This window comes from Cynocephalus volans, chromosome 3, assembly GCF_027409185.1.
Source record: "Cynocephalus volans isolate mCynVol1 chromosome 3, mCynVol1.pri, whole genome shotgun sequence".
Lineage (NCBI taxonomy): Eukaryota > Metazoa > Chordata > Mammalia > Dermoptera > Cynocephalidae > Cynocephalus > Cynocephalus volans.
In genome coordinates, this window is record NC_084462.1 from 175,834,252 (window position 1) to 175,856,499 (window position 22,248).

The following is a 22,248-nucleotide window of genomic DNA, read 5'->3' on the forward strand; positions in this document are numbered from 1 at the left end:
TTTTAAAAGTTGGGAGAAAAGTGTGAACTGTGGTAGTATGTTGAAATGTTTTCTGATAGGGAGGATTTATGAGCTCAGATTCTTGAAATGAGGTATATTTCTCCTTGCTGCTTTCAATGTGTATAGGGAAAGTAGAAACAAAGCTGACAGTGAAGCAACTTTAGTTACTTATTATGTTAGTTCTGCTGAACATAATGGTGCTGGAAAGTCCTGATAGTAATAGTGAAGATTATAAAAGTTTGGAAGCTAGAGAAATAATCATTTATTGTTTGGCAAAAAGGGCTGTTTCTAGAATTGCTGCATATGGTGCCCAACTCTATCTTTTATGAAAATTGAATGATTGACCTTAATAAGTAGACATACAGTGTTAAATTTGGGGTAAAGGATTTTCAAGTTCATGTAGCTTTGATTTACTATCAGTGTTAAATATAAAATAATCTGTAATATAAGGTGTATAAGGTGGTGCTCCATTTTCCCAAAAAGAACATTACTCACAAAGAGGAAATTTGTTGTGGGAGACTCAACTCAACTTTATAAACTTTGCAGGGTGGAGATGAAAGTCAGATGGCTGCTTGGAATATTTAATGTGTTAGGTTTTTTGTTTTTTGGTTTTTTTTCTAAAAGATGACTGGTAAGGGGATCTTACCCCTTACTTGGTGTTGTCAGTACCACGCTTACCCAGTGAGCTAACCGGCCATCCCTATATGGGATCCGAACCCATGGCCTTGGTGTTATCAGCACCACACTCTCCCGAGTGAGCTACAGGCCGGCCCCCATGTTAGTTTTTTATCATATAAGCTATATAAAATAATACTACTTTTAGGAAATATCTCTTCATTTTCACATTTCAACATTTTGTGAAATAATTTCATCCTAACTTTTAAAAATATCAGTGTCATCACTGAGTTGCTCTTTGAGTTATGTGGTTTTATGAGCATATACTCTTTGTGTCTAAATTGGGGGAGATACTGGACTTTGAAATCTGTTTCATTGGAAAATTTTTCCTATACCACAAGTACTTATTTGAATAACAGTACAGTTTTTTCCTTCCATCCTTTAGGTGTATTTTTAAATGCTTTTTCACAATATTCTCTTAAAATATTTCTTTTGAAAGTTATCTGCTGTTATAAAAAAGCTTGTTTATAGCAACATCCATAGTTTTGGAACCATGAAGTCACATCCTCAGGAATAATTACCAGATCTGTGCCAAGTTTCTTTGCCCTCTCACCTTTCCTTTAAAAAAGAAAAACAGTTTTGTCAGTTGAATTTTATAAGCCTTCAAACTAGCCTTAACTCTGGTTGTTTTAGGCCATGCTTTCCCCAGTTTTTGTTTTTGTTCTTGTTTCTTTTTACTCAAAACTAAATTGAAAAAAACGTAACTGTAGTATTACAGACAATACATTCTCATACATAAGGAGCTCCCTTTTTACTGAGAGGTATTTTGGGACTAAATATAAAGATATATGTAATATATAATCAGCTCACAATATATAGGCAAAGAACTAAACAATTAATTTTAAAGAATTCAGTATATATATTTAGCTAACTTAGTGAATCCAGTAGATGCACTTTACCAACTTAAAAAATCAAATTTCCTAATAACTGAATAAAATAACAAGTCAGGTATTTGTTTAAGTTCCATTTTATATTACCATGTTTTAACATTATCTGATTAAAATACCTGTCTATGAATTAATATAGTTTGGGCTTTTGAGGGGGGCTATGTCATGTTCATAGTTGCTGAGAAGATCATGGCTTCAAGGAGAATTAAATCATCATCTTTTTTTTTTTTTTTTGCGGCTGGCCAGTATGGGGATCCAAACCCATGACCTTATAAGGCTGCACTCTAACCAACCAAGCTAACAGACCAGACCTCAAGTTTTCTTCTTTATAGAAATGCCTTAAAAATAGTTTGACAGATATGGAATGTTAAGTTTTGTTTTTGTTTTAGATTGATATTTTGTTTGCAAGATTAGCACTGCAGACTATTCCAGAAGATTTGGACCTACGAGATGACAGTCTGCTTAAAAATTTAGATATAAGATGCATAAGAAGTCTTAACGGTATGTCAAAGCCTACTTCTTTTGCCATAGTTACAGTTTTTGTCAAATATTAAATAGTTTTTTTTTTTTTTTTTTTTTTAAATAAAGATAACCGGTAAGGGGATCTCAACCCTTGGCTTGGTGTTGTCAGCACCACACTCAGCCTGTGAGCTAACTGGCCATCCCTATACAGGATCCGAACCCATGGCCTTGGTGTTATCAGCACCACACTCTCCCGAGTGAGCCATGGGCCGGCCCCTTAAATAGTTGTTTTTAATTCAAGTTTTGTAATGAACCTGTTATAGCCATCTTATTAAGCTATACTGAGTCAAATACAACGTGCTTTACCTAATAGACTACAAAGGAGTGTCCAGTAGTTTATTTTACTCATCTTGCACTGTTATTTCTTTTCTTCTGTCATTAATGATGCTTGGAACACTTAAAAAGACTATCTGATGTTTGTATTCTATTGCTAGTGACTTAAGTTTCACTGCATAACCCTAATTAATTTTGATCCTGATGTCCTTTTTGGTTTTTTTTTTTTTTTAAAAAGATGACTGGTAAGGGGATCTTAACCCTTGTCTTGGTGTTGTCAGCACCACGCTCTACCAAGTGAGCTAACCGGCCATCCCTACCTAGGGATCCGAACCCATGCCTTCGGTGCTATCAGCACCACAGTCTCCCAAGTGAGCCACGGGCTGGCCCCTTTGATGTCCTTTTTGTAATGCTGTCAGCTGGTTAGGTTAAAAGGGCTACTTTTGAACAATTTTATATTAGCATAGCTTGTTACCGTCCTCTTAAAGACAACTTTCAGAAATGTAAGTGGATTGTACCCTTCTCAGTATGTCTGGACAGGAAAATGTTTTAATTATGAGTTGAAAGTTTGAGATTAGGTAGGTTACAATTCAGTTTCTTTGATTTAGGTTAGTGCTTATGATAAGAGGTAAATACTTTAAATTTTTTTTTTTTGCCTCTTTATTGAATTAACATTACAGATTCTACCAAATAAAAGTTTTTGTTTAATTTGATGTCAGTCTCAGAAAATTTAGAAGTATTATCATTAAACTTCTGATGATTTAATATTCTGTTTTTTCACTCCCCATTAATCAGGTTGCAGGGTAACCGATGAAATTTTACATCTAGTACCAAACATTGACAACTTCAGGTTAACTCTGAGAGCTATCAAACTGTGGGCCAAACGTGAGTTCAGAATTTGTTGGCTAGCTTATTAAAAATATTTAAACTTTTATTCAACACTAACTTATCTTTTTGCTTTTCCCTTACCAACAGGCCACAACATCTATTCCAATATATTAGGTTTCCTCGGTGGTGTTTCCTGGGCTATGCTAGTAGCAAGAACTTGCCAGCTTTATCCAAATGCAATAGCATCAACTCTTGTACATAAATTTTTCTTGGTATTTTCTAAATGGTATGTGTTTAGATTATATTAAAATAAAATTGATTGTAGACCTGAAGTTTAGTCTTATTTCTATGACATTTCTGCAGCTGGTTTCAGATTCAAATTTTAGTTCATGATATAGCCATTTAGATAGCCTTGGGGAGATCACGTATATAAAATGGCAAACCTAAACTCCATTCCTTTTCCCTAGCTTAGCTAAGATAGTAAGGCAAATTCTATTTAATCTTTCTCGCATAAACTTACCCTCCTAGTAAACTGAATTTTAGCTAAAACGTCTGCTAAAATCCAGTTTATTGAAAGGTTGGGATATCCATTACTTTTAGATAAAACTTATACTTTACCACCTCTTTCACTTTCTGAGTTTGTGTAAATCTATAGGCCATTAGTTTTTTTGGTGATTATTTTTTGCTTTCAACTATCCATTTATCTTTGGCAATATATTAAAGATGTAAATTTTATAAAAAGCCTTTAAAGAATAAATTAAGGTGCTTACAAAAAAAAAGAGCAATTGATGATCCCTTTTAGATTAGACATTAACCTAGGAGAGATTTTATTTTTAAAGTTCCCTCATTTCAAGATATCCACATTTGTTAACCATGATTTCTTTTAAGAAAAGTTAAGATTGAAGATCATTGCCATTTCATATTAGTTACTATGACCCAAAAGGTGAGGCTTCTTGGTTTCCAAACAGGTTTATCTTAGATTTATCTTCCATCCTTGTTCTTGCCAACTCCTGCCCCTCCTCACTCTGTAAAAAGAATTTTTCTTTTTTAGTAATTTTATAAAAATTAGAGTTATTGGAGACAATTTGTAATTCAGAACTGTGCCTCACTTTTCAATACACATTCTGCTATTTTGGTATTTGATACCACTTAATTATATGTAATTAGGTGTGATAAGATTAAAGAATGTCAGAATTTCTCTTAATACTGCACATACATAAATTAGTAATATTTTTAAGAAGCTAACTTTGATATATTAAGGATGGCAGATGGTTTTCATTTTTTTTTTATCTCTTCTATAAAGGACTGAAGTAGCTAATTTATAGACCACCTCTTGAAAACGTGTTCATACCATAAAGTTTTACTACACTAATTCGTGTTAACTTTTAAGTCATAAGATAGAGAAGGATTTTTCTAATTAATGTTTGTAACTATTCATACCCCTTTGACTATAATCAGAAGTGACTTTTTAATTCTCAATTGTCTTTGGATGAAACTAGTATAAGGACAAGATTTTGTCTTTTCAAGGGGGGGGGGTTATCCTGTTCAATGTTGAGGTGAACACATCAGATGTCTTGGGATGGTGCTTCTTTATTTAAATAGTGCTTTATCAGTTCTTTGGGAAGCATAGAAGATGTTTGCCTTTAGTCCAAGAAAACTATCAAGTAGTTTGAGTTAATTTCATGGTTAGAGGAAAAGTATTTTGAGTAATCTAATGTTGACAGAAAGGAACAAAAGGTTATGTATACCAAGAGGGCAAACTGAATGAACAAGGATCACATCACAAATGCTATATGTTTAACAAAATACGTTTAGATGGTAATATCCAATAGTCTTATCAAGTGCTACAATCTTTTTAAACAGGGAATGGCCAAATCCAGTGCTATTGAAACAGCCTGAAGAATGCAATCTTAATTTGCCTGTATGGGACCCAAGGGTTAGTGTATTATTTTTTCCCCTACAAATTCACACTGTGCAATAACAAGTAAAAATCATCTGCATAAACTCCAGGGAGACTTCCCAGCTTTTTATGTATGAGTGGACGTATCCGTATTACACTTTCTTTTAGATAACTTCATCTATACTTGTCCTCTGATGTGAGAAGCATAATTATGTACCCTGTAAACCATATTTAATTGTACATAGTTTTTAATACACATTTCACTAACATTTTAATTTATTCTATATAGAACTATCTTGTAAGTCAAAGTTGTGTGGGCATTTGTGCTTAAAAAAAAATAAAAGGATACTAAAAATTCCTGTATTTTTTTATTTGATCTAAGTATTTTGTTGAAATTGGGTTGTTGTAGGAAAACTGTTGCTTAATGCTTATGTGGGCAGATGACTTCTAAGCAATATCACTTTAATTTACCATGATGTAATTGTAAAAATTGAGTTAGATATTTCAAAGATGACAAAAACATGGTTGGGCTAAAGAAGAGCTTTCATTCTGTTTCTTGAGAAGTTATGACGTTTACTGCTTAACTCATTTTAAATGTTAACAACATGCACTTTATCAATTGAAACGAAATTTAGGTTGAATAATACTTTCTAGGTTTATGAAATTCTGTTTTTCAAAATTAATTTGCTATCTTATTCCAATATCAAAAACTTTAAGCTCTGTTGAATTACATCAAGCTATGTATTTCCAGGTTTTCCAAATCTCAAGGCCTTTGATTTTGGAGGATGTGAGATTACACTTTCTTTTGTGGGGCTATTTATCATTAGTATACAGATTAACAGTAAATCATCCCATTTTCTCCTAAAATGTTATCAACATGGATAATGTAATTTCACCAAGTGTTAATAGGCATAAACTCCTTAAACCTAAGGGTATTTTAAAAGCTAAGTTTCCATCTTGTTTAAAATTAGTTTTACACAGAACATATTGTAGCCTTACATTTATTTAAAGTGTAATTGTGTGTGCATCTCCATTTCTGTTGTTGAATGAAGAAAAACTAAACATCAGTAGATTCCCAGGTAGAACATTTTTGCTCTGCAGGCACAGTATTTCTAGTAAGATTGCCAAAATAGTCATGCCCAAATGATTGAAACTCAGTTAAGACCAATTCTCTCATTCTATAAAGAATTCCTGTAAAAGCAATGTCTCCTTACGTGGTTTTTCTTTCTCAACTCCAGCTATGAATAAATGAAATTTAATCATTGGTTCAGTTTAACAAGGGGTAAAAAGTCCAAGTATCTGTTGCTATGTACTTGAAGAAACTGATTGGCTGTTGTTGTATGTAGGTAAACCCCAGTGATAGGTACCATCTTATGCCTATAATTACACCAGCATACCCACAACAGAACTCCACGTACAATGTGTCCGTTTCAACACGGATGGTCATGGTTGAGGAGTTTAAACAAGGTAAGTGTTTATGCTTATGCTCTCCTTTATACACGAAGGATTTACATACCATTATAGACCTGTTAGTCAGCTATGTAGTTTAAGTTGAAAGAAAATATTCACTTAAGTGGATTTTGGCATTCATTTATTATGGTATAAGAGTATTGACGCAGAAAAGTTTTAGGTAATTTACTTTTGATTATTTGTTGGATTATTAACAAACACTTAAAACCGTATTTTTAGCTGGGCCATTGTGGGCTGGTTAAGTGTCATACTATTGCCTTGTAAAATTATATGTATCAGTTTGCCTCCACTGTGTGACATGAGAGATGCTTAGAAGGCTGTATACTCCTGGGAAAGAGCTTTGAGCATCATTGGGACCAAAGAGCCCATTATTTTGGAAGATTTTTAACTTTTTTGAACCCTAGTTGTAAGTATTAGTTTGAAGGTGTAGCTATTACCAAATGGTCTTTGAGGGAAATAAATGGGACAGGGTATTTGGTTTGACTGAAAGCAGTCAAGGAAGTAAAATCAGCTGTACAACTACCAGCTTTAAATTTAGAAATTGAAAAATCTTTCCTATTGTCTAAATAGGCTTTAAATGGGAAGATGCTTCTATCCCTGTAGAAACAGCAGAAAACTTTTTAGAGAGGCATGAAACAAAGTATATGGGAAAGTTTTCCTTCTCAGGTAACTACAGTGCTTCAGTTTTGAGAAAGTCATTCTGTGAGCATGGCATTTTAGAATAATGGTCCTTTACCAGAAACCTGGCTCTCAAAAAATCCTCCAGTTATTATGAAGTGTATACGTATGTGTATGTAAGAATATGCTCTCAAGTCATAAACTAAAACTTTTATTTGTTAAAATTATGGTTTTAGGATTATGGTAAATGCATGTGGTGTGTATAAGATTATTTAAAATTCTAGATTGTTAGACTGAAGCATGCAAATATTTTAATATGTTTTTAATTTAGGTCTTGCTATCACAGATGAAATTTTGCTGAGTAAGGCAGAGTGGTCCAAACTTTTTGAAGCTCCAAACTTCTTTCAAAAGTACAAGTATGTATTTTAAGGCATGTCAGACATTTTGCTTTTTTAAGTAATGGTTTAATAGCGTATATGACATCTCTTCTTTCTAGACTAGTGCTGTTTCAGATATTCCTTTAAACATCTTGTATAGAGTTTCTTTTCCTGTCACAAAGGACATAACTGTTTTCAGTAAACTCCTTATTTTTTCTTTGTCAGGGTAATGTATGGCCTCTATGGTTTTGCTCTCTGATCTAACCAAACTCCTCTTTGTAGCAACATCATTTTTATAGGCATATGTCAGTTATGACCAAGACAGTAAATCTGTACCTAGGCAAATGGGTGAACTTTTAAAACCTGTAGTTAATATTCTCTATTCAGAAACTAATTTTGTCTAATTATGGAAAGTTGTTTATCATTAAGATTCTTTATAATGTAGATAAAACTAAGAAAATGTCAATATATATAGACAGTTAAATGTTTTCAATAGCTATAGCACATTATTGGCCTACCATTTCCCCCCAGTGTTAATAAAGCCCCTTCAAATATTTCTACAAATAGTTTTGGGGTCTGAGTGGAATAATTTTTACTTATGGTTTTAATATAATGGTTTAATACCTTAGTACAGGTTAAAAGCCTTATTAAGTGTGTTGGTTTTGATGAAAAATGTAAGTTATAATAAATCTTATTTTTTTAAAAAAAACACGGACTTGCACTTTTATTTGCCCTGGGCTGAAAATTTGCAAAAGTCCCACTTAAATTTTTTTTTAATGCTTGACACTTTCCTGACCATTTGATCTTGTGTTGGCTTGTGTTTTGTAATAATCTAAGCAAGATTGCTTTATGCTATTTCCCCAATTAAAAACAAGAATGATGACCTTCATGATGTCTCTGTGTTTTGTTTCTGTATCTTTTGCATGAACAAGCAATAATGGAGCAGCTTAACTGTTGTGTTCTGGGAGCACTATGTTGTCAGTAAAAATTTAGCATAATACCGAATGCTCTTGTTTTATTACTTATTCCCCATAAATTGTGCTTTCCATTTGGCAGATCTTTTTTTTTTTTTTTTTATTTTAACCAGTGTTGATGAGGAACTGCCTTTGAACAGTTAAACTAATAAACATATGTACTGATATTTTTAAAGCTACAGTGTAAAAGGGACATAATTATACATAAGGAGAAGAATAAAGAAAATGGTCTTAACAGAAAAGTATGAGCATCTTTTAATTCCTGAGAATCAAAGATGAAACTAGGTTCATTCTTTGTCCTATCTTACTTACTTATAGAATAGGAGTAAGAGGTGGGTAGAAAGAGGTTCTTGAAAATAACCTACTTAAGTGGCTTCCTTTAAGAAAGATTAATGTTGAAATTGAACAAACCTTGACAGTGTCATTTCATTTGAATAAATTCACATTATTAGAACTTTGGTGCTTTTTTTTTTTTTTTTAAAGCTGGGTTATCGTTCCTTTTAAAAGTTTTAAACTGTACTTCAATCTTTGCCAGATAGTACCTGTAAGGTCTTTGATTTGACTCGTTAAAAGATTATATGTTACTGTCTTTACTGAGTTCTCCTAAAACACTCAAATCTTTATAGCTTATCAAAAATGACTTTAATTAAACATTAGATATAAGGAAGTAGGAACAAGTAGAGGGAACTATATCAGGAAAATTTAAATTTCAGCTGAGTATCCTGGGAAAATAAAGATTTGAAAACATGTCAATGATCTAATTTTATCTGTACCAAATTCTGTTGATATTTTTAACTCTTCTCCAATAATCTCCCTGTTTATTAAGATACTGTGATGACCATCATTAAGTTTTTGGAAGTATTCACAGCTTTGAATTTTTAACATGTCCTTAACATGAAATACCCCCCCAAATTGGCTGTACAGGTGAATTGTGAAATCCTTAGTTTTTTCCCTTGAGTCAAAGTTAGTTAAGCCTTATTTGAAGCATATCCTGAAAGCATTGCTTTTTGGTATACGTAGGGTTTTAAATCATATGAAACATACCTGCCATTCTTGGAAGGGAGGGAGCCATGGAGGAAATTTCATTTATCTTAAAAAGCTGACTAATGATCTTCCAGAAAGAACAATTAAAAAAAAAAAAAAAAATCATCTGCCAGAAAGAGACAGTGTTCCTTGAGAAAAAGGGGTAACATAATTTTGTGAAATTTAGAGTTCTAAGAAATATTTTTCATATTAAAGTATTCAAGTTAACACTTAAGTCATTAGCAGTAAAATAAATCATTAACATTAGGAAATGTGAATACTTATTTCAGGTGTTACATTTTACTGGGAAACGAGGGAAAGATGTTAAAATCAGAATGTTCTCTAAGGTGTAACATCAATTTTAATAAGTATGTATAAAATAATTTAGCCTTAAAATCTGTTTTGTTTTTTTAAATAGTAAACTAACTCTTGGTTCTGAATTCCTTAAAAATAGAATTGCAACAATTTTTTTTTTTTTTTTTAAATGACCGGTAAGAGGATCTCAACCCTTGGTTTGGTGTTGTGAGCACCATGCTCAGTGAGTGAGCCAACTGGCCATCCCTATGTAGGATCCAAACCTGTGGCCTTGGTGTTATTAGCATCGCACTCTCCTGAGTGACCCATGGGCCAGCCTAGAATTGTAACAATTTGTGAAGGTTTTTCAGTGTACATATCTGAACTGTGATCTTCCCAAGTAAAATATTGAGATGAAATGGCCAGGAAGCCTACTTACAAAATGCTTTTTTATGTAAATACAGCAAATAAGTGTTTGTAGGACTTTTTACATAGGTTTCAATTCATTTGGGATACATTTTTATAGTTGAATATTTATTGGAAGCTATATGGTAATCTTTAAATTTGGGGAAAAGATAATGACAATTACATTAAGACTTCTGAGTGTCTCCCAGAGGCATTTGAGCATCTTAAGAGTGACAGTTTCAAACTTGGCAGTCGTGAAATAGGGGATTACGTGTTTTGGTACAACAAAGTAATATACTCTAACTTAGAAGTACTTTTATATGGTTTCGGTGCTCTAAGAACTTTTATAATTGAATACAAATTTTGGTTTTTAAAACTTAAAAGTGTACCTTTTTGGAGAATGAAGTTGGGATGTTTTCAATTTCTTAAATGAGCCTTTGTTTTGTAAATGAATTCCTAATGACTCATGTAAAATCTTTGCAGATTATTTCTATTAAATTTAGTTAGTGCATTTTATATATCTCAATTCAAATTTGCTTAAATGTGGCTGAGTAAAGGATATTTAACTTTAGCATAAATACTTGTTAGAGTTATTTAACAGCTTTACCTATACGTAAATATATGCTTTTGTGCATATGCAATGTAGAGTGGATACTCTCCGCCCCCCACCACATTTCAGTAAGAAACAAAGTTGAATTCTTTATGTTTCAAAACTTTAAACATTGAATTGCCAACAAAATTATGTTCAAATGGTTTGTATATTTTCCCTTTGTAAATAGAGAACATTGTATATCATTTAAGATTTTGTTGGGGCCGAGCCCGTGGCGCACTCAGGAGAGTGCGGCACTGGGAGGGCCGCGACGCTCCTGCCGCGGGTTCGGATCCTATATAGGAATGGCCGGTGCACTCACTGGCTGAATGCGGGTCCCAAAAAAAAAAAAAAGATTTTGTTGAAGACTCAGGTCGTTCTTATGAATATTTTTAATAGTGTGGTAAAAGAGTGATTTAGAACTAGAGGAGTTTAATCTTTACATAAGGTGAACCCCAGACACCTTTGTGTGTTTGAGTTTTTGTGTGCATGCCTGATTTTTATACTTTGTTGTCTCCCGTTATAAACTGCAATATTTTTGTGAGAGAGCTCTTCATCTCCCTTTAAAAAAAAAAAATTCGCCATTTTTAATGTCTCAGGGATCTAGAAATCAGGTTGCTGAGCTTGTTAAGATTTCATTTGATAAGACCATTTAGGCCTCTCGAATATTGGTTTTCTGTGTATAAAATGCATGAACTTTTAGTGCTTTTATGTGATCTTTATTATTTATTTGGGTCATCTGTGCTTGCTCTATGTATGTGGCTTCTTTCAAATAATGCTGAACAAAGGAAATATTGGTCTGTATGGATTTGGACTGCATATTCACATATCTATACACGTTTCCATATTTATTATATATATAGGTCAAGCATTCCTAACCCAAAAATCTGAAATACAAAATGCTCCAGAGTCCAAAACTTTTTGAGTGCCCATGTTATGCTCATTTGAGCGTTTCAGATTTTAGATTTTTGGATTATGAATGCTCAACTGGTATGTCATTCTGCAAATATTCCAACATCTGAAAAAATCCAAAATCTGAAACACTTCTGGTCCCAAGCATTTTGGACAAGGAACCCTTAAAGTGAGTGTGTGTATGTGTGTGTATCTATATATCTGTCTCATTTCTTTTATTTTTACCTCTTGTTACCTTAAGATTATAAATACTTGATGTTAATTCAGTTGAACTTTATAATGCCTCTACGATAAGACAGGTATTGTTGATGAGGTACACAAGTCTTAGAACTGTCAAGGGTTACATAGCTATGAAAATTAGTAACTATTTTTCAAATATGCTGTGGTTTAAAAAATGCTTAAATTAGCCAAACCTTTCAATAACGTTGCCTAAAATCTTTTATTTTCTTTGCCTGAAATCTTATGTTTTTTTAACCATAGTTGGTAGTTTTTTTCTGGGTCTAGGTTAGACTCTTGTTTTTGGATAGAAACCTGACTTGTATAATATGATAGAAAACATCAGAAAAGTTTCAGAGTTTTAAAAGAGTAAAATGAAATTTTTTTGTCCTACTGCCAAATTAGATAATGATACCAGTTTGCTTTTTGAAGTAAAGTTTCTGGTGTGAGATTTGGCTCCTAGCACTTCTAAAATGGATGCATAAAAGGGTATATCGGACTGAACTTTTTTTGCCTTAGGAAATTGAATTACAGTAATTGCAATTTAGTAATAGTTTGTTTTAAAACTACTTAAGGATAGGTATTTGGTCGTGATGGTATTTTCTGAAAAAAAGTTTGCCTTTTCTTTAATTTGAATGGGACTGAATTCTGGATAGAAATCAGATTTCTTTGTTGCTGTCAAGTTTGTGATGTCTGTTTCTTTGTCATAGAAATTTATACTGTTACTTGGGAAAAATCAATACTTAAGTTGGGGCCTAACTTAAGTATTCAGTTTAATTTTTGCTACCATTTAATTTGGATTAAAGAGCATGACATGTTTGATACTCTCTTTTTTAGTAGAAAGTTATTGTTGTAAATTTTTAGTAGAAGTTATTGTTGTAAAATGTATATTTAGTGATCATGTTTTTGTGGCCAAAGTTCTGGTGTTTTGTTCTTGTTGATACGTTTTTGTTTTAATAGATTATGTTTTAGCGAGCCGCTCTTTAATTTTATGAGTAGAGCACTCTACCAAAGTCATTGAACAAAATTACCAGTTAATGTTTATTCAGCCTTCTTGATGCTTTTCTTTTGGTAATTATTTCTAAAATTGCTATCTTTTTAAGACAAATTAAAATTGCCAGTAGTTAGAAATGTGTGGAAATTAGCTAACATGATGTTCATATTGCAGTTCTTCTTGCTAAATTAATGATCTGTAACTATAAGGAAGCTTATTACATTATGGTTTTAATATCCAGCACAAAACATGTAAATAAAATAAATAGCATGTTGTCTTTATCTTCAAAGGCATTATATTGTACTTCTAGCAAGTGCACCAACAGAAAAACAACGCCTAGAATGGTGAGTATAAGATAAGACTTTACAGGAAAAATAAACTTCCAAGTTAATCAGATAGCCGCGGAACACAGTAGGAGATGGGAGGAAGTTCTTAAAACATCCATTTGGGTTTGATTTTTTCATGAATGGAGCTTTACAACTTGTAATGGAAGTATAAGACTTAGGGGATTCATGTACACTTTTTTGTTTGTTTTATAAAGATCCATGTATCATTTCTTAGCTGTATACTTAAAGTGCTTTGTTCGAACTTGGTGATTTTTTTTTTTTATCGTTTGTAACCTTTCTGGTTTGAATGAAGTGTGCCTTGTTTCTCTTTTCCCCCCGGTTCAGCATTTTTGGGTAGAGCATAAGGCTTTTACTTTTGTCTTTGGGGGTTCAGCCAATTGAACTGCCCTGCTGTGTATTTTAAGTTATTTATCATCTTCATATTCTTAACATAAACATTTGATTTTATACATTTGATTTTTTTTTTTTAAGTTAACTAAAACTTTTATTAATGCAAAGTGACATTTATTTAGGGTGGGCTTGGTGGAATCAAAAATCCGAATCCTGGTTGGAAGCTTGGAGAAGAATGAATTTATTACACTGGCTCATGTGAATCCCCAGTCATTTCCAGCACCCAAAGAAAATCCTGACAAGTAAGGATTCTAATTTAATCAGGCCCCTTTTCAACTTTTACTTATAGAAACTTTTATAGGCAATTTTTATAATTCGTGTCACTATTCTGTTGACTACATATGGCTCAAAACCAATTTGGAATTTCTAACTTAGTTTTTCCTGATCAGAAACATTGAAGAGAAAGTCTATTTCTTGAGAAAAATCAGCACTGAAATAAGTTATTTTCTCTGATAATACTCTCTAATTATGAGTACCTAAGTAGGGTTCAAATTCTGCAGATCTGCTGTAATACTGTCTTTAGCATTTCTTCTTAACATTCCTTTCTTCTCCCATATTGTACTATAGTTGTTGGAATAGCTGTTATACCATACGTAAGTGGTTTACTTTTTACCTTAATTTTTTAAAAAGGGAACATATTTTAATATGACCTTGTAAACATCTGATTTGTGTTGGATTTTGGACCAGTGAGAAGATATGTAAATACAAGCAGGCTCACTTTGTCCTTTTGAGGCTCTTTAATATGAGACTCTGCTTTACCTGTACTTTATAGCATTTGGAGGGTTACGGGAGTATTAGTAATGAACTTAAAAAAAATAAATAAATAAAGCAGCATTAAAGATTGAAAGATAAAGGTGAAAGGATCACTTAAGATTGTATTATATAACAACTATTATTCTGATAATGTAATTTTTTTTTTCTTTTGCAGTCATGGAAAGGAGTTATTTGAACTTTTTACAAGTTTTTGGTTATTGCAGTTTTAATTATTAAAAGACTGTATGATGTTCCATTCTGTAGATATGTCATTAAGTGTTCATTACTAGTTTTTGTTACTGCAGTCTTTATTGGAAGACTTATATGATGTTTTACTCAGTAAATAAAATTTTAAATGTCAAAAGTAGCTGAATCACCAATTGCTTCTATTGTTAAGCTTTAGTCATTCAAATTGCTGTTTACATGACCTTTTAAATCGAATTTTAAAAGTTGAAGTATATATTAAGTTTCAGTTAAATTTTTACATCTGGAAAATCTTCAGTGTGTCAGACTTTCTAAAAGTTAATATTATTCTTTTCCCTTCATTAGTTTGAACATATTTCTTCTTTGGTTCCTGTGCCTTTGGTACTTCAGAATCATCATTGAGAACATTGGCTATCAATGTCTACAGTTAGTGTATATTGGTCCTGGGACTCTGATTGTTTATGTAGTAATAGGAATACAGAGGACACATGTGGAGAAAGACATCGATTTTTGATGAAGTTTGGGTTTAGAACTTGAGTTTGCTCAGATATTTGTATTACAAGTTTTTCCATATACCTCAGGTTGTCAACCACATTGATAGCTATATTTTCATGAAGTCCTGAGAAACTATAGCAATATTCTTCTTTGCAGGGAAGAATTTCGCACAATGTGGGTGATTGGATTAGTGTTTAAAAAAACAGAAAACTCTGAAAACCTCAGTGTTGATCTCACCTATGATATTCAGTCTTTCACAGATACAGGTATGTCTGTACTTGGATGATAAAAACATTCAAGTGCTTGCTTATTTGCATTTGTCTTGATGTACACCACGGTCAGTGATATTTGCAATAACTGTTGAAATTACTTGGGAATATTGAACAGTGATCATCAAAATAATCTTAATGTTTTTGTATTAGTTCCTAGTTTTAGTAACGTCTAATATATAAATGATTTTTCTCTATTGTGATGGACTTTAAACTTAATAGAACTATTTTAGATTTGAGCTATCCACAATTCCTTAGGAAGTTACAAACAACCTGAATATGTGGTTGTCCAGAAGATTGAGTCTATGTATGACTGCCTTAATTATTTTGAACCTTAGGGGCTGATGACACTAAACTTCTGGTGACTTGAAATTTGTTCTGTTTGTTAAATATAGGTTCAAGTGTCAATTCATATGTGGGGAATAGGATGATTAAGTTTATATTTTGCGTTGATCTGTGCCTGAGAAAAAAGGTAGTATGTTTTCACTGAAGACCAGATGGTGGATGTAGTTGACAGAATCTAAGGCTTTTTGTAGATGCCCAGCTTTTCAAGGGAATGGTGAATATGCATGGAACAACTGTGCATCTTCCTTAAGGGCTAATCCTATTCTCTCAAATCTCTCCCCCGACTCCCCCACCCCGGATTTAAAAAAAATTTTAAGAAGTGGCATTTTTACCTGTGCACTAAGGGGAGTTTTCTCCTGATACCATTTATATTTAACATAAAACATTTTTCATCTATTTGGAGAGAGAAAAATTTAATTTGTTAAAAAGTCAGTATCATATATTAAGTGTACTATACAAGAGAAATAAAAGGAAAAGTATTTCAGTATGTGAATGCTCAGGTACAACGACACTAGAAGACATACTTTACTAGTCCGATGGTGGCATCTTTATGTAGAATCACTAGCAATGTGACATCTGTGAATGCTGACTGATTACAGGTGTTACCTGTTATGATTCTGATACCATTAGCAGTGTTGCCATTGGTGACATGATAGGAGTGAAAGTTGAAATTTTTTTTTTTTTTTTTTTTTTTAAAGATGACCGGTAAGGGGATCTTAACCGTTGACTTGGTGTTGTCAGCACCACGCTCAGCCAGTGAGCGAACCGGCCATCCGTATATGGGATCCGAACCCGGGGCCTTGGTGTTATCAGCACTGCACTCTCCCGAGTGAGCCACGGGTCGGCCCGAAAAATTTTTTTTAAAAGATCTAATTTTGATATACATGGTAGTTGTGTTCCTGGAAGTTTCAGATTAAAATACTCTGATTTTATGTAAATTTGGCTTAAGTTCTTAGTTCAAATAATTGTTAAGTAGGTTTTTCATCTTCAGGAATGTAGGTAGGATATGGTACAATTCTTCATTGGGTGGAATTGTCCACACTGAAGAATATCTAGTGTCTCTAGCCAGTAGCAACCCTTAGTCATTGTGACTTACTATAAAAATAACTCTACAGCTTTTTAGGATGTCGTATGTAGGATGATACTCCACTTGCGGAAAACCACAGAAATATTTTTTATTGAAATAAAAATTCTAATGTTAACATTATCTGTGAACTAACAAGTCGTAGAGAGATACTTGAATTAGAAAATTTGTACATTACATGCAAGTCGGGCTGTTTATTAAAGATTGTACTAATGAACCATCAAGATTTTCAAGGATCTTTCAGGTATTTTGGGAAGAAAATAATTTATTCTGTATCTTGAAACATTTTAATGGAATACTTTATGTGATTTTTTAATAAAGCAGATTTAACATGTTCAAAACAAATTATCACCCCTAATCTTCTCTAGCTTCTTTTCAAGTTGTTCTACTTATTCAAGCTAGAAACCTTGGAGTTAACTTTAACTCCTGTGTTTCCCCTTCTTGATATCAATCCACTGTGAAATCTTTTTGCCTTTTCTTTCTGAATACATTGAGGTTCTTGCTACTTTTTACTATTTCCACTGCTGTCATCCTAGTTCAAGCCACTCTTATTGCTCTGTAGGATTATTGACACTGCCACAGCTTTTCTGTTCTGCCCTTGCCCACCTTCACCTATTCTCAATTAGCATTCAAATGATATTTTTAAGCCAAATTGTGTTTCACCTGTTTACAGCCTGCAATGGCTACCCATTTCACTCAGAATAAAAGTCCAAGTTCTTACTGTGGTTTGCAAGCCTTTACCTGATTTGGCCTTCTTATTGTGTCTCTGACCTCATCTCCAATTATAAATTCAACAATCCTTTATCCATATGTCTTGGGACCGGAAAGGTAATAAAGTTAGTAAGTAATATATACCCAGTGGGGCCTTGAGCAGCATTTGGTAATCAGAGACAGTAACATTTCTGTAAAGAACCGTAGATATTCACATTAAGCAAAGAGTAAAGACCAAATAGCCACAAGGAGTTCGGATCAGGGTTTGTTGATAGGTGAGTTTTGATGCCAATCTTAGCAAAAACTTCTGTGTTGGGAGTTTTTGGTATTTTAGAGTTGCAGATAAGGGATTATGGATCTCTACTTTTCTTCTTCTCCATTGGTCTTTTTGTTGTTCTTCAAATGTTCCAGGCATATTCTACTGCTTAGGGCATTTTTTTCTTGATGTTTGCTCTCTGTGGAAGCTATTTATTCCACCAGATACTGTCAGTTCTCACTTCATCATATTCATTTAAATCTGCAGTCATACGTCAACTCAGTTTCCAGGCTGAGCTTCTTATCCTCTTCCTTACTCAATTTTTCTTCATAGCTCTTATCACTGTCTGATATGGAACATATTTTACTTACTTTATGTATTCTATTCTCAACACTAGAATGTAGACTCTGAGGCTCTTTTTGTTTTTGTTATTCACTGCTGTATCTCCAGTGTCTAGAATAGTGTGAATACAGTATAGGTGCTCAATGAATAATTGTTGAGTAACTGACTGAATTTTTCCATTTTGGGCTCCTCTGGATCTGAATAATTTGGATTTATTTATTTGTGGCATTTTCTTTTTATACCTGTGACCTCTGTTATTGGGTTATTTCTGTAATAGAAAATATGTCATTACTTAAAATTTTATCTTACAGATTCTTGTAAAAGTATCTTTAGGTTCAGTAAGTTTGACTTTTATTTTGCTGCATGTTTTACATACTTGGGTAAAATTTTAAATAATACTGGTAGCATAAAAGGTTATGGCTTTGTGAAACCATTTCACTCTAATTCTGCCATTTCTTAGAGTTATCTTTAAAGTTACTACTTTAAGAGCTACATAAAGAGTTACTACACCAAAAAAATCAATGTAGTTTGTGCTTTATTCATTATGTTCACCTTATAAAAGGAGTTTACTCAAACAATAAATTATGTCACGTTAGGGGTTTGACCCGATCGTTTTACAGATATGCAGTATTGCTGGAGAAAGGATCCCTACTTAGAATAATTTCTCCTGTGTGACTTTAATTGTCTTTATTAAAATGTTTCATTTCTTGTAACAATCTCCTAATTGTATAGTTTATAGGCAAGCAATAAACAGCAAGATGTTTGAGGTGGATATGAAAATTGCTGCAATGCATGTAAAAAGAAAGCAACTCCATCAGCTACTACCTAATCATGTGCTTCAGAAAAAGAAAAAGGTAAATTTAGAAAGTACTTACAAAAGCATTACTAACAATGTTTTTTGCATACAGCCTATCAGTATTTCAGAATTTAGGCACAGTTAAATAAGTCATATTTGAAGTAAATGACAGCATTTTAAAAATCTGTTCATGGAGCTGTTTCATTATGTGAAATCTTGCTCTAATCAGTTTTTGTACACACACACTGCAGACTTCAGATGCTTCATATCCTTGTTTTGTGTATACCCGTATTCTCTTTTAAAAGCCTTTTATTTTTATTCATTTAAAATTCCATATCAGTATCTAATTTCCGTTTCCATAAAAAGTAAACAAAATTAAATTAGATCAAGTAAATTATGTGAGACATTTTTAAAGAACAGTTTTTTTTTTTTTTTTTTTTTTTTTGGGTTAAGAAATATATATATTATTTAAAAATGAACAGTTATTGCATATAAAGGAGATCACTGACAGAGGTCACCAGAGTTAATATTTTGTAGTATTTTGTTCTGGTGTTAGTGCTTCCTTTTGAATAACTTAGTGCCATTTTTTTCTTATTTGGACTTATTATAGTGGGCAGATTTGAAATTTAGTGCATAGATAACACTTTTTTTTTCTTTCAGTAGTTTCAGAAATAGATGGCTTATTTCTATAATGGAATACTTTAGAGGATGCAGCTGTGAAAATAAATGAACTAGCACTGCATATATTAATATGTTGAGGATAAAAAAAGGTGCAGATGAATATATACCATTTGATACTTTTAAGTTTACAAGTTTTATATATATATATATATATATATATATATATATATATATATATGTATGTATGTATTTAGGAGAGATAATGAAATAAAAGTATATCTTAGATAATGATGACCACTGCATTCAGGATAATGGTTATTTGTAGCTAAGGTTGGGATTAGAGTAATGAAATTAATACACAAAGTGTTTTAACTTTGTTTCTTAAAACATAGAATATATTATGGTACAAAACCATTGAAGTTAAGGGCAAGGACTCTGATGTAGACTGCATGGTTCTAATTCAGGCTCTGCTGCTTCTTAGCTGTGATACTTGGGCAAGTTATGTAGCAAGCATTTTGTTCTTGATTTGTCTCATCTCTAAAATCAGTATAATATTTTTATGTATCTCATCAGGTATTTTTGAGGATTAAATGAGCCAGTACATGTGAAGGGTGATTTAGACTAGTGCCTGGTACATAGGAAGTGCTCATATTAGCATCGGTTATTATTATCACCATCATCATTATTCATAACTTGGGGATAGGTACATAGATTTTTTGAGGGTAGGGGAGTCTAAAATGCAATATTTAAAGGCTTAAATGTGCTGTTATTTTAAAAAATTGTTATTCTCTTAACCTAATGGTTTTGTGAGCTAACTAAATCTAGAACGTGACAAAAATATACAATTTTTTCTCAAGCAATTTTATTTATTTACTTATTTGTGGCTTTATTTAACATTAATCAATTTTATTTTTTATTTTCATTATTTTTTTGGCCACTGACCGGTATGGGTATCCAAACCCATGACGTTGGTGTTATTATATTTTAAACTAAAGTGTCAAGTCAAACATTTGCCTTTAATTGTCCTTTGGTGTTACATTATTAACAGATTAAAACAGTTGCACTTAAATGTAAATGTACTACATATAAAAATATATAAACATTTTATGTATTTTCAGAAGTGAATGTAAACAGATTATGTTCTTTAACACTTACTTATGTTGTATTAAAACTGCTATTTCTAATGGAAGTAACTAGCTTTTCCAGAATCTTATATTCAGATTACATTTTTATTTTTTTAATTTATTTAAAAAAATTTTTTGGCAGATAGCTGGTCTGGGGATCCGAATCCCCCTTGACCTTGGTGTTATAATACCACACTTTAACCAGCTGAGCTAATCGGCCAGCCCAGAATACCTGTTTAAACTCTTGCTATTTACCTGACAGTATTGATATTTGGAACAACTAGTGTATAGTTTAAATAAATTTTAATATAAGGTGTTTCGTTTTTATTCTGTTTTTAAGATAGTATCGCTCTAGATATAATTATCTGAAATATAAAATGAATCATTTAATGGTCAGAACTTTATTGTTTAGTCCAAAAATTTTACTTATCAAATGAAGTAACTATAATTTCATCTGGCAGTAATAGCTGCTCTTAACATTTTAGTTTATTTCTGTATAGACTATTCAGTGCAAATATATTACCATATAAAATGTGTTTTTAAAAGGTTTTTGATGAAACTTACCATATTGTGACTTGCCTTTTTTTGTGCTTAATACATTGTGACCATCTATCCAAATTAAAATTTTAGTGGCTTCTTAATATTTTTTGGTATAGTGACAGTATGGTTAAATCTCTCCTCTATTTGGGATCATTTAGATTATTTCCAAGTTTCCGTTAGTAAAATAGCACTTGTTTTTGTAAGTAACAAGTGTGTAGGAGTTTATATTCATGAATGTTTTGGGGACTCTTATTAATAGCTTCCTTTTATTAACTGCTGTTTCCTTTTTTATAATTAATATTCCAGCAACCCTGTAGGTATTGTCTCTTGTAGAAGAAAGAGTAATTAAGATTTTGCCCAGGGTCATGTAGTATGAGCCATGAATTGGACTGCAAAGTATGTGTGTTTGTTTTTCTCTGTAGTACACCTGTCTTTTCTATGTTTTATTAGAAAATTTTGATATTTATGATTATTTGTCTTTTGAGGTCTCTTGCTACCAAACATTATATTGATACAGAGGCAAAGCAAATAGCTTAATGCTGTTTTTTGTTCAGACCAACCAGTTACAACCTTCACATTCACAGATGTATCCCCAGTGTGTTGGCTTCTTATCTCACAGGTGTTTGGTCACCTGATCAGGCAGGTGATTGTGTAGAATTTAATGTAATTTACTTACTGAATAAATTCTTCACAAGTCTGGTAGAAAGTAAGATTGGTAGCATAGTTAAACAGGAAACACGTTCATTCAGACTATTATATACTTTTGTTTTACAATTGACTTTATAAGCAAATGGCATTACTATTTTCTCCTCTCCCGTCTACCAAATCATATCTTCTCCATTTGATCAGTTTTGATTTCTGTGCATAGGTGGTATCTCTGGTGCTAAGTCAAAAATTAGAATATATTGTCATTTGGGGAACTGGAGAGTAGAGCATGCATACACACAAACATTTGAAGGTCTTCAAAAAGTTCATGGGAAGATTCATGTTATCTTTTAGTTCTATTTTTCCATG

At 32.5% G+C, this 22,248-nt stretch overlaps 1 protein-coding gene across 14 annotated transcripts in view; it reads left to right on the forward strand.

Annotated features, from left to right (window-relative positions):
• The window catches only part of PAPOLA (poly(A) polymerase alpha), an 89,893-nt gene that overhangs the window by 20,948 nt on the left and 46,697 nt on the right, over positions 1-22,248 (forward strand). For 6 of the 14 annotated variants that reach the window (XM_063092272.1, XM_063092270.1, XM_063092273.1 and 3 more), the window contains exons 7-17: positions 1,952-2,063; positions 3,153-3,242; positions 3,333-3,471; positions 5,049-5,121; positions 6,432-6,552; positions 7,126-7,221; positions 7,505-7,589; positions 13,248-13,301; positions 13,817-13,936; positions 15,303-15,412; positions 18,886-19,007. In XM_063092272.1, coding sequence (XP_062948342.1) covers positions 1,952-2,063; positions 3,153-3,242; positions 3,333-3,471; positions 5,049-5,121; positions 6,432-6,552; positions 7,126-7,221; positions 7,505-7,589; positions 13,248-13,301; positions 13,817-13,936; positions 15,303-15,412; positions 18,886-19,007 — 1,122 coding nt within the window. The remainder of the gene's footprint in view (positions 1-1,951; positions 2,064-3,152; positions 3,243-3,332; positions 3,472-5,048; positions 5,122-6,431; positions 6,553-7,125; positions 7,222-7,504; positions 7,590-13,247; positions 13,302-13,816; positions 13,937-15,302; positions 15,413-18,885; positions 19,008-22,248) is intronic. The other 8 variants (XM_063092275.1, XM_063092279.1, XM_063092281.1 and 5 more) reach the window with 3 other exon arrangements.